The 15,553-nt window shown below is 35.0% G+C and overlaps 1 protein-coding gene across 2 annotated transcripts in view; it reads left to right on the forward strand.

Annotated features, from left to right (window-relative positions):
• The window catches only part of FAM174A (family with sequence similarity 174, member A), a 49,203-nt gene extending 36,622 nt beyond the window's left edge, over nt 1-12,581 (forward strand). For both annotated transcript variants that reach the window (XM_011964373.1, XM_011964372.1), the window contains one exon: nt 12,020-12,581. In XM_011964373.1, coding sequence (XP_011819763.1) covers nt 12,020-12,023 — 4 coding nt within the window. In that variant the 3' untranslated portion in view covers nt 12,024-12,581. The remainder of the gene's footprint in view (nt 1-12,019) is intronic.
• The last annotated feature ends 2,972 nt before the right edge of the window (nt 12,582-15,553 follow it).

Consider the following 15,553-nt stretch of genomic DNA (forward strand, 5'->3'; position numbering starts at 1 on the left):
TCCGGCCACTGCACTCCAGCCTGGGCGACACAGCGAGACTCCATCTCAAATAAATAAATAAATAAATAAATAAATAAATAAATAAATACAAACAGTTCAGTATTATTCCTGCTTAAAGAAGTTATATTAATCTGTCTAATTAAATGTAGTAAAGTTGATTCAAGTAAAGTTTTTTTTTTTCTTAATAAAATGTGACATTTCCTAATAAAACAGCACTTGAGCCAATTTTAAACTCCTCTGAAAACGTCCTAACTACATGGTTAAGACAGTCTTGTATAAACCAATCATTATTTTTATTTGATCAATGAACTCTATATGTGAGCACAATGTACCACTGAATTGGATTCTAAAGGACAAAGAAACATACAGTTCCACAGATTTCCAAACTTACAATTTTTCTTTGTTTGTTTGTTTTTGTTTTTGTTTTTTTGAGACGGAATCTTGCTCTGTCCCCCTGGCTGAAGTGCAGTGGCACAATCTCGGCTCACTGCAACCTCTGCCTCCCAGGTTCAAGCTGTTCTCATGCCTCAGCTTTCCAAGTAGCTGGGACTACAGATGTGCACCACCAAGCCTGGCTAATGTTTTTTATTTTTAGTAGACACAGAGTTTCACCACGTTGGCCAGGCTGGTCTCAAACTTCTGGCCTCAGGTGATCCACTTGCCTCAACCTCCCAAAGTGCTGGAATTACAGACGTGAGCCACCGCACCTGGCCTCAAACTGTGAAAATGTTATTTTTAAACTGATGACTCGGTCCAGCTTTCGCTCTTGGAGTAAATATTTTATTAGAAATTACTAAGTCCTATTTCAGTTATCTTAACTTTTTAGCAATAAAGTTTTTGGCTTTACTTCTGTTGCTGTTTACTTCTCTCTTGTTATAATTCTTCACCCAAATTTGACTCTTATTGAATAAAAATTAGCAAAGAACCTATATTCTACTGGGGGGATGGGGCAGGGATAATATTCAAATAACTAAAACCCAGAGCAGAAAAGAATATCTAAGTAAATGGTGCAGTTTTTCATAAAAGGAATTTTTATTTCTAGCCTGGACAGAGTGAAGTAACAGAACTACAATAGGAGTGATTGTGACAGCTGCTTGTTAATAAAATATACCCTTAGTGCAGGATGTATCAGAGACTATGCTAGGATCTAAATTCACTATGAAATAATTAAAAACATTTCTTGCAGAGTAGTTCCTATTGTTCTTATTTGAAAGATAGGAAAACTGAGGCTTAGTTTAAATGGCTTCATCTGCAATATCCTGCAATCAATCTCATTCCATTTGTTTAATATTTATTTGATTTATACTACACCTAAAGAGGATAATTCTAGATTCTGCTCACTATGTCTTCTATACTACCACTTGTATTACTGTTAATTTTCCAAATACATAGATCCCAAAATAAAGCATGTAAGTAGTATGATTTGTCTGCCTTTTCAATTGTAGTACAGAATATAATTAGTCTACAGTATAACTTGTAATAATTCTTGTGAGATCATTCCTTACTGGTGCTGTCTTCTTCTTTAACGGTTTTTAAAATTAGTCCCTCTTCATTTTCAAGATTCTATCCACAGAATAACAGGAAGCAAATCATTTCCAGAGAGGCAAATGAATTTCCTTGCTTATGATTTTACAAAACTAGTTTTTGTAGTCAGCTCTTTCTGAGAGGGGTGCTTTTTAATGTGGTCTTAAATACATCAAAATATTGTCGGTCATTAAGATGTGGGGTATTTTCTCTGTTTCTTTATATTAAATTGAACCATATGAAAACACCAATATATGGTTTAATATAAATTTCCTAAAGGAAGTGTGTTTCTTCATGTAACAGAATATCACAGATGGGGCCTCAGCAGGCAAAGTACTTCAAGGGTCTTGCTCCTCTCCTCTGTGATTCCCTTGGTTCTGCTCATTGTTCTGTATTGGTTTTATTCTTAGGTTGATAAGTGGATCATACCAGCAGTTCCTATAATTACAACCAGATGGTAACTTTAACTGGAAGTCAGGGCCACACTCTTTTATGTATCTTTCTTAAGAATGAGAAAGGTTTCCATAAAGTCCTCCAGCAAAGTTGTTTTTTATTTTTATTTTTTTCACATCATTGTCCAGGATTAGATTATGAGATCATTCATAAACTAGGACCTGGGGAGGAAAATGGAAGTACCATGATTAGCTCAGACTTATCAGCTGAGGTGGAAGATATTGAGTAGCAAACCACCATTCCACCAACTATGTCTTGTATGTTAACCTTTGAGGCTCAGTACAATCAAATGGGGAAAAATTATAGGTTTCTGGAAAAAAAGTTTGTGCTGCTTAATACAACTTTTATTGAATGTGCTATTGTTACCCTAATTTTGTTAATTAGAGGCATTTTTTTTTGTTTAGTTGCTGAATCATTTTGCACAAAGGAATTATAAAACTGAAAAACAAATCTCAGTTCTTGAACTGTTGGTAGAATTTTCAGCTTTTCCAGAAAAAAAAAAAAAAAAAAAACTGATGAGGAGTCAGAGGCCGCATATGCTGACTAAAAATTACTCTCGCTTTTCTCAAAGCAAAATAGAGACAAATTCTCATAAGCAATCTGAAGAAACACAAGTTTAAAAGAATGCTTTACAACATGAAACAACAAATGGAAACAATACCTTCTTGCTATTTTGTTTGATTTAGTAAATTTATTTTTAAATTACCCTGATTCGATTATTACACATTGTATGATTGTATAAAGATATCACATGTACCTTACAAATATGTAAAACTATTATGTATCCATAATAATTTAAAATAAAAATTAAGTTTTAAAATTATTTTATAATCATTTTAAATAATAATTATTTTATAATGATATAAACTAGAGGACATTTTGACAATCTTGGTAACAGATTCTAAAAACTAATATTTCTGTCATTTCAGGCTACTTTAGTAATTTCTGCCAAATATGTAATTTAAAAAGCCCTACATTTGCTTTTTGGCTACTGCTGTTATGCTTCATTAAGTATACTATTGTATTGTACATGTTGATTATATTTTGTGCTCAATGAGGTACTTGGCCATGAAATATTTCCTGGTTATTAACATCAGTATATCAGAATTAGATTGCAGATTTGATACAAGTCTTTAGTGAGAAACCCTCATTAAGAAAATCTTATTCAAACAGTTATCAATTTGAAAATACTATAGTTCTAATTTCTAAAACACTGTCTTAATTGTTGGGTATAACATAGTATCAGAATAAACACTAACCTTAGTCAAAGTAAATAGAATATAAGATTGTATTAAAGTACTAATATTTACTTTAGAAATTTATATTTAGTTTGTCCACTGGTATGTTGGTGGTAGGATCGTTCCTACTTAATTTTTTCTCTTAAAGGGAACTTTGCTGTGTTTGTCATTAAACAGGTAGCAAAAAAGAAATTTTATATAATTTTTTTTCAAAATTTTGCTGAAGATTAAATTTGGCTACTGATGAAAAAGAAATATTTGGGATGGGAGTCACTGAATGAAAGCATGGATTCTAAGACATTATTATTTATGAATAGCAGTTTCGTAGAGAAAGAAGAGGTATCCAGTACAATAAATGTGTAGGATACAGCATAGTGCATACTAGTAGGATGTCTTGGTTGTTTATTATTTTATAGTCCATTTGTTTGTAGAAGAAATAGGAATCCATTGCCATAACCAGAGCAGCATTTTTTTTTTTCTTTTAGTACAGTGGAAATTCTGTAAATGATAGAAAACTGAGCATTTGACATAGGATCTAATCTTCAGATTTCAATGACTAAATCCTCCAGAACTGAGAAGTATTATGATAAAATAAGGAGCAACAGAACATAATCATATAGACTTAAGTGCTTCTTGAGCTTCTATTATTGACTGAATGCCCTTAGACCCATCTCTTGAATCTTGATTCCTCCTTCTTACCAAATTGCCTGCCAAATAATATAGTTGGACTGCACTTCTAAAATATTTCCCAGTTTTTGATCTCTGTAATTGCCTGTTTTAATCTTGTAGATTACCCTAAAAAGACAATCCTTAGTCTTAATTGAAAACTATTTAGTTTATCCAAAATAACAACAAAAATCCAAAAAACTTAAGAACATCCAGCATATGATTGATCAGGATGACACTATAATTCAGGCTTCCCTTCTAGGCCAATGTTTTTTGTCCTTCTGAATTATTTCCAAGCTGTATTTCTAGTTTTGCACTAATAAAGAAGGATATTGTTTTTCTTTTTTTAATATTTTTTTCTCTAATTTTTGATGACCATCATTCCATTCAGTACCAAGTGATATTCCTCACAGTTAATAAAAACTCAACACGTTTGGTGATTAGAAGAATGAATGTTTAATTTTTAAAATATTTTTACCTATTAAGCTTAGCAGCATGCATAGCTCAATGTGTTGCATACCTATTTCAAATATGTTGAAAGCCATCAAGGCATTAAATGTTGTGGTTACTTATGTTTGTTTTCATGTGAGACTATATATTTGAAATAGATGTATGTGTACTGGTAATCCATGTCACTGCCATATAATGTAGTTGAGCAAGAATATAACATTCCTAGTCTTTCTTTATATTATAATGGTGGAAAACTGAAAATTCCAGTTAGTTCCATTATTTTCAGCTTAAATTTTGTCAATTCAGGATGTAAATATCATACTGATAAAAATTCTACCCCTTATTTCTCCTCTCTCTTCGCTTCAAATTGATCCAAGTTCTTCGGAGACAGACTTCATTATTCAATTAATCTAAGACACCATTAATTTTAAGCAGATCATTAAGAAAGAAAAGAAATAGCTGTCAGTTAAATTGTGAAATGATGTAGCAATTTTTTGTTTTGTTTTGTTTTGTTTGTTTGTTTGTTTATTGGGACAGAGTTTTGCTCTTGTCACCCAGGCTAGAGTGCAATGGCACGACCTCGTCTCACTGCAACTTCCTGCTCCCAGGTTCAGACAATTTTCCTGTCTCAGCCTCCCATGTAGCTGGAATTACAGATGTCTGCCACCATGCCTGGATAATTTTTGTATTTTTTAGTAGAGATGGGGTTTTACCATGTTGAGCAGGCTGGTCCTGAATTCCTGACCTCAGATAATCCACCCGTCTCAGCCTCCCAAAGTGCTGGAACTACAGGCATGAGCCACTATGCCCGACTGTGATATTTTTAAATTATACAAGAATTGTGCACACTAGCCTCTCAGTACTTTTTCATTGTGCTTTCCTTCTGAAGAATTTGGCAATTTATGTTTGTAGTTGTATTGTTTGGTGTATAATAGTTTCTCAAAACAGAAACTAGCAGAGTTTTCATTTATCTGGGGTATCTTTCCATGTTAAGAGATATTTGTTTTTGGCAAGCATGTATGGGATTAATGTCATCGTTTAGTGCTAAATATTTGCTTCACTGATATTAATTATAGTTTACTGTTCTCTTTTATGTCTTTCTGCATACAAAAAAAATTTGCTTCAATGGTGATTCATGAAATAAACTTTTTGAAGGTATTTTAACCTCATTAAATTCATCCTTATAATACCAACAATGCATATAATTCACTCAAAGTGACAACAATGCAAAGAGCTTTGATCCACACATATAGCCAATGGCAACTATGTAAGAACTGCCCCCGTCTGACAGCTATTGTAAGATGCCATCAACTGAAAGATGCATCTGAATTTCAGAGATTTTAAATTGTGAAAAATGTGTGTCTTATAAACTCCGAAATACAGTACCATTCATAGGAAAGGTCATACTTGCTGTATTAGTCAGGGTTATCTAGAGGGACCAAACTAATGGAATATATATGTACGGGAATTTATTAAGTATTAACTCATACTATCACAAGGTCCCACAATAAGCCATGTGCACACTGAGGAGCAAGGAAAGCCAGTCCAAGTCCCAAAAGTGAAGAACCTGGAGTCCAGTGTTCAAGAACAGGAAGCATCCAGCACAGGAGAAAGATGTAGGCTGGGAGGCTAGGCTAGTCTCTCCTTTCACACTTTTCTGCCGCTTATATTCCAGTCATGCTGGTGCTGATTAGATTGTGCCAACCCAGATTAAGGGTGGATCTGCCTTTCTGAGCCCACTGACTCAAATGTAATCTCATTTGGCAGCACCCTTACAGACATACCCAGGATCAATACTTTGTATCCTTCAGTCCAATCAAGTTGACAATCAGTATTAACCATCACACTTGCAGTCTTCTATCTTTGCTGGCCATGGGTGAGGGATAGCTTGTCCTGCTTGGTTTTGGAGCACAGCCTCTATCCCTGCCATTATTGCTGAAAGAGCATCCTGTTAACAGACCCACTAGGATTATACTGTGTGCTCCTGGTTCTGTTGCAGAGTTTGTTTGTTTGTTTGTTTTTGTTGTCTGTTTGTTTTGAGATAGATTTTGGCTCTTGTTGCCCAGACTGGACTGCAATGAAGTGATCTCAGCTCACAGCAACCTCCGCCTCCCGGGTTCAAGCGATTCTCCTGCTTCAGCCTCCCAAGTAGCTGGGATTACAAGCGCCTGCCACCATGCCAGGCTAATTTTGTGTATTTTTAATAGAGGCGAGGTTTCACCATGTTGGCCAGGCTGGTCTTGAACTCCTGACCTCAGGTGATCCACTCACCTTGGCCTCCCAAAGTGCTGGGATTACAGGTGTGAGCCACACACCAGGCCTGCGGCATTTTTTTGAATCAACCAGTCTACCTTCTACAACTTCTATATCACCCCTCCAGAGAGTAGGAATCCTTAGCTATTTTTCTTATACCATATTAACACTCCACTTTTTTAAAACTGCTATGGGATTCCTGAGAAAGAGCAACTGAAGGATAGCAACATGGATTTCAGTGAGTAGGTGGCAACTGAGTTAAAGGTTTTTTTGTTTTGTTTTGTTTTTCTGGTTTTTTTTTTTTTTTTTTTTTGGTTTTTTTTTTTTTTTTTTTTTGACGGAGTCTTGCTCTGTCGCCCAGGCTGGAGTGCAGTGGCCGGATCTCAGCTCACTGCAAGCTCCGCCTCCCGGATTCACGCCATTCTCCTGCCTCAGCCTCCCGAGTAGCTGGGACTACAGGCGCCCGCCACCTCGCCCGGCTAGTTTTTTGTATTTTTAGTAGAGACAGGGTTTCACCGTGTTAGCCAGGATGGTCTCGATCTCCTGACCTCGTGATCCGCCCCCCTCGGCCTCCCAAAGTGCTGGGATTACAGGCTTGAGCCACTGCGCCCGGCCTGTTTTGTTTTTTTAAAGATACAAGTTAATCAAATAAGAGCCTATGAAGGCCCAGCATGGTGGCTCACGCCTGTGATCTCAGCACTTCGGGAGGCCGAGGTGGGCGGATAATTTGAGTTCAGGAATTTGAGACCTCACTTAAGGCTGGAAGACCATGCTTAAGACTGGAAGAGAATTGGTTTAATTCTTGATGAGTTAAAAATATTTCCAATTGGGCATATAAATAAGAATGCCTTCTTCAGTATTACATTTGGTCTGTGGTTGAGTGATGCCAGGGAGGGAGTGTGGAGTGGTGGTTCCTATAGTGGCTGCTGAACAGCATGAAAGCATCCAGAATGGAATTCTGATGAAATTCCCACTCAAGGAATGAAATATTCTAAATGAGAGAACTGGTCATACAGTCTTATAAATATAAACAGTTTCAAGAAAATGTTGGACACAATGTAATATGATTGATAGATCATAATAGACAATTATGCTTATTTGCATATGTTTTGAGGTTAATTATCAGTCTCAAAAAGCCTTTCTGAAACCATACCTTAAGAGACTCTTTATGTGGTAGTTTCTTTTGTATTTGAGAAAAATATTGTAGATATTCCTTAGGGTCTCATATATAGTCAAGTTCAAAAGGCTATTTAGTGATAGAATTTGGATTAGGTTGTAGTCATTTTGTGTTCTTTTCCTCATTTATGAAACTGCAACTTTGATTTTACAGATTGACTTTTTTTCATAGTCCACAAATTCATTATCAGTATTATCATGGGTTACAAGCATTAAAAGAATAAGGCCTATACGATAGAATGCTAAGTGTTACATGTTTTTTTGTTTGTTTGTTTGTTTGTTTGTTTAATAACCTTCAGTATATTTTTAAAGGATTAAATTTGCTTTCAAAGTAAAAATATATTAGAACCTCATTATTCTTATACTAATCATTTAGAGAACTATTACAGACTCCTGACTAAAGATTCAGATAACACAAGATGAAAAAGAGCATTATTCATTTTCAGATGTTTTTCCAATGAAGTTCTAAATGTTATTGATGATTATAAAGGAAGATTTATTAAGTTTGTAAAATCTGCACACTTTGGGTTTTGTTTTTGTTTTTGTTTTAATTTGGTTTGATCAAATGCTTTTCATTATGATGGCTCTTACTAGCAGAAATTTTTTTGGAAGCCAGGATTTAGAATAAGTAGTAGTAAAGTAAGTTGTATAATTAGAATGAAAATCTATAAAAATGTGTGTGTTGAAAATATAGTTTTATATTACAATAAACTAGTTAGGCAATAAGAGTAAATGGGCAAACTTGCCCCATTGTAATGTTTATTGGAAATCTTGTCTTTAGTATGAATAATTTTTGTTACCGTATTATAAATATCCAAAGCATTGATTGTTTTATAGATTATACTTAGTAGCTTGTAGCCTTAGTAACCCTCATTTCTGAAGGTTAGAAATAGGAACAAGGAACTGTATTTATAGAAACCATAGAAATGAATAACTGTTGTTGGCCCTTGAATAACATGGGGGCTAGGAGCACCAACTACACAATCGAAAATCCACGTGTAACTTTTGGACTCCCAAAAACTTAACTATTAATAGCCTGCTGTTAACCGGAAGACTTACCAGTATCATGAACAGTCAATTAACATGTATTTTGTATGTTATATGTATTATATACTCCTTTCTTACAACAAAGTATGCTAAAGAAAAGAACATGTTATTAAGAAAATCATAAGGAAGATAAAATATATTTACTGTTCATTAAGTGAAAGTGGCTCTCATAAAGGTCTTCATCCTCATTTTCACGTTGAGTAAGCTGAAGAGGAGGAGGAAGAAGAGGGGCTGGTCTTGCTGTCTTGGGGTGGTAGAGGCAGAAGAGGTGAAGGAGGTGGAAGGAGAGGCAAGCACAATTGGTGTTACTTTACAGAAACACATCTGAGGTTTTTGCCTTTTCATTTCTCTAAAACTGTTTCTGTTGGTACCAATTCTACTTCCACAGTCTGCTTTAGTTTTAGTGCCCATATCACAGCAAAGGTCCATGTCATAAAGAAGCTGAAAGCAGTCGTGAATAATTGGAATCCCTCTGCCACATTGACTACTGTCAATTTATTTTCTGGTACAGCTTCTTCTACGTCTTCTTCCTTATCATGTGGCACTGGTTCAGAAGCACCCATCTCGATCAAGTCATTTTCTGTTCATTGTTCCTTTGGAATGTCACTTAGCTCTTGAATTACTCCAAGATCTTTATCTTGACATCTTTTATTCCCCACCTTTTTTTTTTTTTTTTTGCAATATCCACAATGTCTTTCATGATTTCCTTGGTTGGCTCTATTGTAAATCCTGGGAAGTCGTGCGCAACATCTTGAAACAGTTTCCTCCAGCAGAATTTATTGTTTTGCACTTGATGGCTTTCAGGCCTTTTTCAATAAAATGGTAGCATATTCAATGGTATATTTCTTCTAGACTTTGATGATGTTCTCTCTATTGGGATCTCTTCCGTAGTGTTGAATAAACCTTTCCATAGTGTACTGGGTGTAATGAGCCTAAGCATCCTTACCGCCCGCTTATCTCAAAGCTGAATTAGAAACATTGTATTTGGAGGCCATTTTAATGCATTCAGTGTTGAATTCATGGGGTTCTTTGTGGCCCAGGGCATTGTCCGATATCAAAAGAACTGTAAAAGTCAGTCCCCTACTAGCAGTGTACTTCCAGACTTCAGGGACAAAGCGTCAATGGAACCAATCCAGAAAAAGAGTTTTCAGTGTCCAGGTCTTATTGTACAACTAAAAGACTGGCAGCTGGTGTTTATCTTTTCCCTTCAAAGGTTGGTGGTTAGCAACTTTGTATGTAAGGGCAATCCTGATGAGCAACTCTACTGCATTTGCATGAAACAGTACTGTTAGCCTATCCCTTCGGTCTTAAATCATACTGCTTACTTCTCTTCCGTACTAATAAGTGTCATTTGTGGCATTTTTCTTCTAGAACAGGGCACTTTCATCTGTATTAAAAACTGTTTAGGCAGATATCCTTTCTCCTCAGTGATTTTCTGAATGGTTTCTGGGGACTCTGGTCTGTTGCCTCTTGGTCAACAGAAGCTGCTTCTTTTATCTTCACAATTTTTTTTTTAAGCCAAACCGCGTTCTGAAATTATTAAACCATCTTTTGTTGGCATTAAATTTTTCAGCTTTAGATCTTCCACCTGCCTTTTGCTTTAGATTATAATATAATGAATCTGCTTTTTCTCAAATCATATTAGAGTCTGTAGGTTTGCATTTCTTATAGCAATCATGTAACCACATAAAAGCGTAATTTTCAGTAGAGATAAAAAGTTATTTCAAAAAAAGTGCAAAGATGTTGTGCTTGCTGACGAAACTGCAGTGACAGTTTCACAGGCTTTTTTTGTTTTTTTGGTTTTTTTCCTTTTTTACAGTGGTCCGTAGGCTGGATTCATTTTTCTTGAAATGGCAGGCAACTCCTGCTGCAGACCTCCATCTACAATACATATCAAGCAATCCAGCTCTTTTTTTGTAATGTCATGACTTTTTCTGCTTCCAGCAGAAGCAATTCCATTATCAATAGTGGCATTTTGTATGAGTGTCATAGTGTTAGTCAAGGTTTATGATATTGCACTAAGTGCAGTAGAAGCTATGCGAGAATCATGAGAGATCACTTTTAATGCAATACACAATTTACTGGAGATACGAATTGCCCAGGTGGAGATGATTAGTGTCACATGGTGTTTTAAGTAAATACCAACAACACTTGAACTCACCATAATAATAACTAGAGGGGACTGTGAAATTACTACAGTAGTACACTATGTACTACAGTTAATTTCCTGCAGTTATGATTTAATACTGCATCTTTATATTTACTTATCTCTCGGCTGCAAATAGCACCATGTACAGTCTGTGCTTATGTGCATAAGTTTTGATAAGTTTTAACATTTTGTAGTAGATTTGTATATATGTTATCATAAATGATAAAATAGATCAGCATCTACATTTATTTTATCCATTCATGGCATAGTTTTTTCTTAAATTTTTAATATTTCTTTTTCTTTCTTGAGACAGAGTCTTGCTCTGTTGCCCAGGCTGGAGTACGGTGGCACAATCTCTGCTAACTGCAGCCTCCGCCTCCCAAGTTCAAGTGATTCTCCTGCCTCAGCCTCCTGAGTAGCTGGGATTACAGGAGTGTGCCATCATGCCTGGCTAATTTTTGTATTTTTAGTAGAGACGGGCTTTCACCATGTTGGCCAGGCTGGTTTTAAACTCATTACCTCAAGTGATCTGCCTGCCTTGGCCGCCCAAAGTGCTGGGATTACAGGTGTGAGCCATTGCGCCCAGCCTTTTTTGATATTTCTAAAGTACGTAGTTCATTATAATATTTTTCAAATTGTCTCAGATCTCAAAAAAACTTTAGACTGTATTTATTGGAAAAAATCTAAGTGGTACCAACTTAAGTGGTACTATGCAGTTCAAACCCATGTCATTCAACAGTCAACTGTATTGTATACTCAAGTCCACTAAAGTCATTTATTAATATTACATGAGGGTAAACTTTATTATGAATATAGCCTAGTCTTTACTCACAGTAGTTAAATATAAAATTCCTTTAATAAGTTAGAATTTCTGTTTAAAAGATAATTTCTGAAATAATTAATCTAGACAAAATAAGCATGTGTTATTGGTGTCCTTTTTAATAATTTTAAATACTTGTATTATGTTCTTCCTTCCCCTCCAGATCTTTCTGAATAGTTCTAAATGTTTTTAAAATTGTTCCAGAAAGGACACTTATGGTATTTTTTTTTCTTTTTCTTGCAGATAAGAATGTGCCTTTTGATGAAAGAACTTTATCTTTCTACAGCGAAGAGTAGAATTTCTATGTTTAAGGAATAAGAAGCCACTATATCAATGTTGGGGGGGTATTTAAGTTACATACATTTTGACAACCTTTAATTTGTTGTTGTAATAAATACTGTATCCTTTATTATATCTTTATATGTATAGAAGTACTCTATCAGTGGGCTCAGAGATGTTGAGGATAAACTATACTGTAATAGTTTATCAGTTTGACAATTACTATAAAACGGTGTTTTCTGATCAGTTTTTGTTTCTTGCTTACCATATTGATTGTAAAATGTTTTCTTTTATGTATTAATCAGTTAATGCTAATTATTTTTGCTGATGTCATGTTAAAGAGCTATAAATTTCCAGCAACCAACTGGTGTGTAAAAATTTAAAATTTCCTTTACTGAAAGGTATTTCCCATTTTTCTGGGGAAGAGAAGCCAAATTTATTACCTTGTGTTGGGGTTTTTAAAATATTAAGAAATGTCTAGGTTATTATTTGCAAAACAATAAATATGATTTAAAATTATCTTAAAGTGGTCCAGATTATGTGTTTATAAAATAAACATAAGACTATAGAATTGAAAATTAATATATGTATTTGTAATTGATTTATCAGAAAATCTATCAAAACGTTATTCTATTTTAGCAACTACTATGTAAAAGTAACATATATACTTTGATTAGATATTTCAGAAACCTGTGAATTTTACAGCCATTTTATATCTTTACTGTATAGTAAGAGGTAGAAATTGCAATAATGGCATAGTTCAAATACTTGATTGTGTTATGGAACAGGAGATTGAGGAATTAAAGTAAACACATAGACTTTGGAGTCAGATCTATATTCAGAGACCGACTTCATGATCTCTGAACAAATTATTTAACCTTACTGAGATTCAATTTTTCACATTCTAGAAGTTAGAGGAGAACTAAAGGAAAAGCATGGATCATGAACTCAGTTGCTTACTGGGACCAGGGAAGTAATTTAAATGTGCATGTAAGTCAGGATAGGCTACATCAGAGAGAGTTAACATATGGTTCCAAATCACAATGGGTTGCAACAAAGATTTATTTTTTATTTCTGCTACATGTTTGTTATGAACTATGACTCTGCTCTTTGTAGTATTTTCTCCATGACCAAAGATGATGTGAAAACCTCTGTCCCAAATATTGTCTCATAACTAAGCATCCAGACATAATGCACCACATGCTAGTTCATTAGCTTTTGCCTCAAGGTGATAAATTTCAATTTCACCTACATTTTATTGGCCAAAACAAACTCTAAGGGTGCACCCAAGTTCTCCAAGGCAAGGATAGATAATTCTCTCGCAAGGAAGTAAATTGGAGTATTTGGCCATCCACAATGCAAACTTACTTTTACCTATATGCCAACTGGCTTTCCATGTGAATCAAGTCACCGTGATGTCAGTGTATATATGTATAATGTGTGAGCAGAGACTAAAGTGGAAGGTATTTGTTCTTCTAAAGGAATCAGCCTCTCTTCAGATTCCACTAATAGTTACCATGAGAAAATACTTGCCTGTATTGTTAACTCTTAGTTTTTAATTTCCAAGAGAAGCCAAACCTACAGATATTGTGTATTAAATATCCCTAATTTAAAATGTTATTAGCACAGAACACGTTTGGATTAAATTTGGCCCCATACCTTATATTTTATGACATGGAAAACATCATATACTGTAGTATCTTGGATATAATGACTATTTAATAACCACTATCATTTATAAGCTAGCTTTTTCATTAACATTAATTAGAAGTAAGAATCAAAGAGTAAGAATTTTGATAAGTGGTCAGACACAGTGGCTCACTCCTGTAGTCCCAGCACTTTGGGAGGCCGAGGCGGGAAGATCACGAGATCAAGAAATTCAGACCATCCTGGCCAACATGGTGAAACCCTGTCTTTACTAAAAACATAAAAATTAGCTGGACATGGTGATGTGCACCTGTAGTCCCAGCTACTTGGGAGACTGAGGCAGGAGAATCGCTTGAACCTGGGAGACGTAGGTTGCAGTCAGTCAAGATTGTGCCACTGCACTCAAGCCTGGGTGATAGAGCGAGACTCTGTCTCAAAAAAAAAAAAAAAAAAACAAGCCTGGGTGATAGAGCGAGACTCTGTCTCAAAAAAAAAAAAAAAATCCTGGTAAGTAAGGCAACTTAAAGTAAGGATCATTTTCATAAATGGTCTCCAAGTTGCTTTTAAAGGGGATGCAGCACCGACACCAACTTAATCAGAAATATACAATTTCTCTAGATGACTACTTTGAAAAGGACACCCTTCAACTGGACATGGAAATGTTGTCATGTTTATTGAAAATTCCTTTATTATTTCCATATAGTCATCCCTATACTGCAAATCTAGTTATAATTATCATAATAAGCCACATTTTTATTAAAGTGTTTGGCAATGCATCTACAAAATCACCTACAAAGTTGATATGCCAAATTTTAGCTTCATTAGATACATAACAAGCATGCTGATGAAGTTGTTAGGATTTTTATCTAAAACTCTATATGTACATTTAAAAATAACTGGTGATACCTTAGATATAATAAAAACATGTTTTTATTCTCCTTTCCCATTTGGTACCTCATTTTAGTGATATTATTGGTATTAGCCAAACCTAGGAATTAGAGATCAGTAGAGCTGGTATAGTTGAGTCTATAGCTCAGGAGAATAAATTGGAAGAAAGAACAGGTTTTGGAGTAACTTTTCTTTGGTACTTTAGTTTGAATTATATTCATTTTAATTTACTCATTATAGTTTTATCATTTTCACCTTATTTACTTTTCTATTTTTTAAAATTCTCTAACCACTTCCATTAAGTGAAGCAATAAAGAAAAGATTGTTTTGTCGTAAGTTGGGAGGTGAAAAATAGCTTATAAGGAAATAAATGAAGGGACGAAGACAGTGAAATGATCCACTCCATAAAAATGGGCAATTAGAGTAATTATTTCCCTAACTACCCCTCTGGCTATCCCATCATTTTCAAAGACTTTTAAAATGAACAGCTTTATATTCTGTGCCTTAGAAGAATCAAGCAAAAAGTACTCTCAACACCAGTTGATGCTTGATTTGCTAAGATGGATGTTATTTCCATTAATTCTTACCATTTCTTACATTAAAAATTGAATATTTTAAATTCATCATCTTTAACATATTTTGCCTGTCTATGTCAGTCACTTGTTACATGACAGGAGGTAAAAGTAGAAGAGAGGAAATTTGGGGAGGAACTGTCTCTAAAACTTCTATGTCTGGCTGGTAAGAAACTATGGCTGCTGCATCTCCCATCAAAAGATCCCATTGTAGATCCACAGTATAGGACCTATACCAGGTGTTCTGGCTCTATTTTCGCATCAGATTCTAGTATATGTGTTTTTTGTTTTGTTTTGTTTTGTTTTGTTTTGTTTTGTTTTTTGAGACGGAGTCTCGCTCTGTCGTCCTGGCTGGAGTGCAGTGGCCGGATCTCAGCTCACTGCAAGCTCC

The sequence above is a fragment of the Mandrillus leucophaeus genome, unplaced genomic scaffold, assembly GCF_000951045.1.
Source record: "Mandrillus leucophaeus isolate KB7577 unplaced genomic scaffold, Mleu.le_1.0 Scaffold696, whole genome shotgun sequence".
NCBI lineage: Eukaryota > Metazoa > Chordata > Mammalia > Primates > Cercopithecidae > Mandrillus > Mandrillus leucophaeus.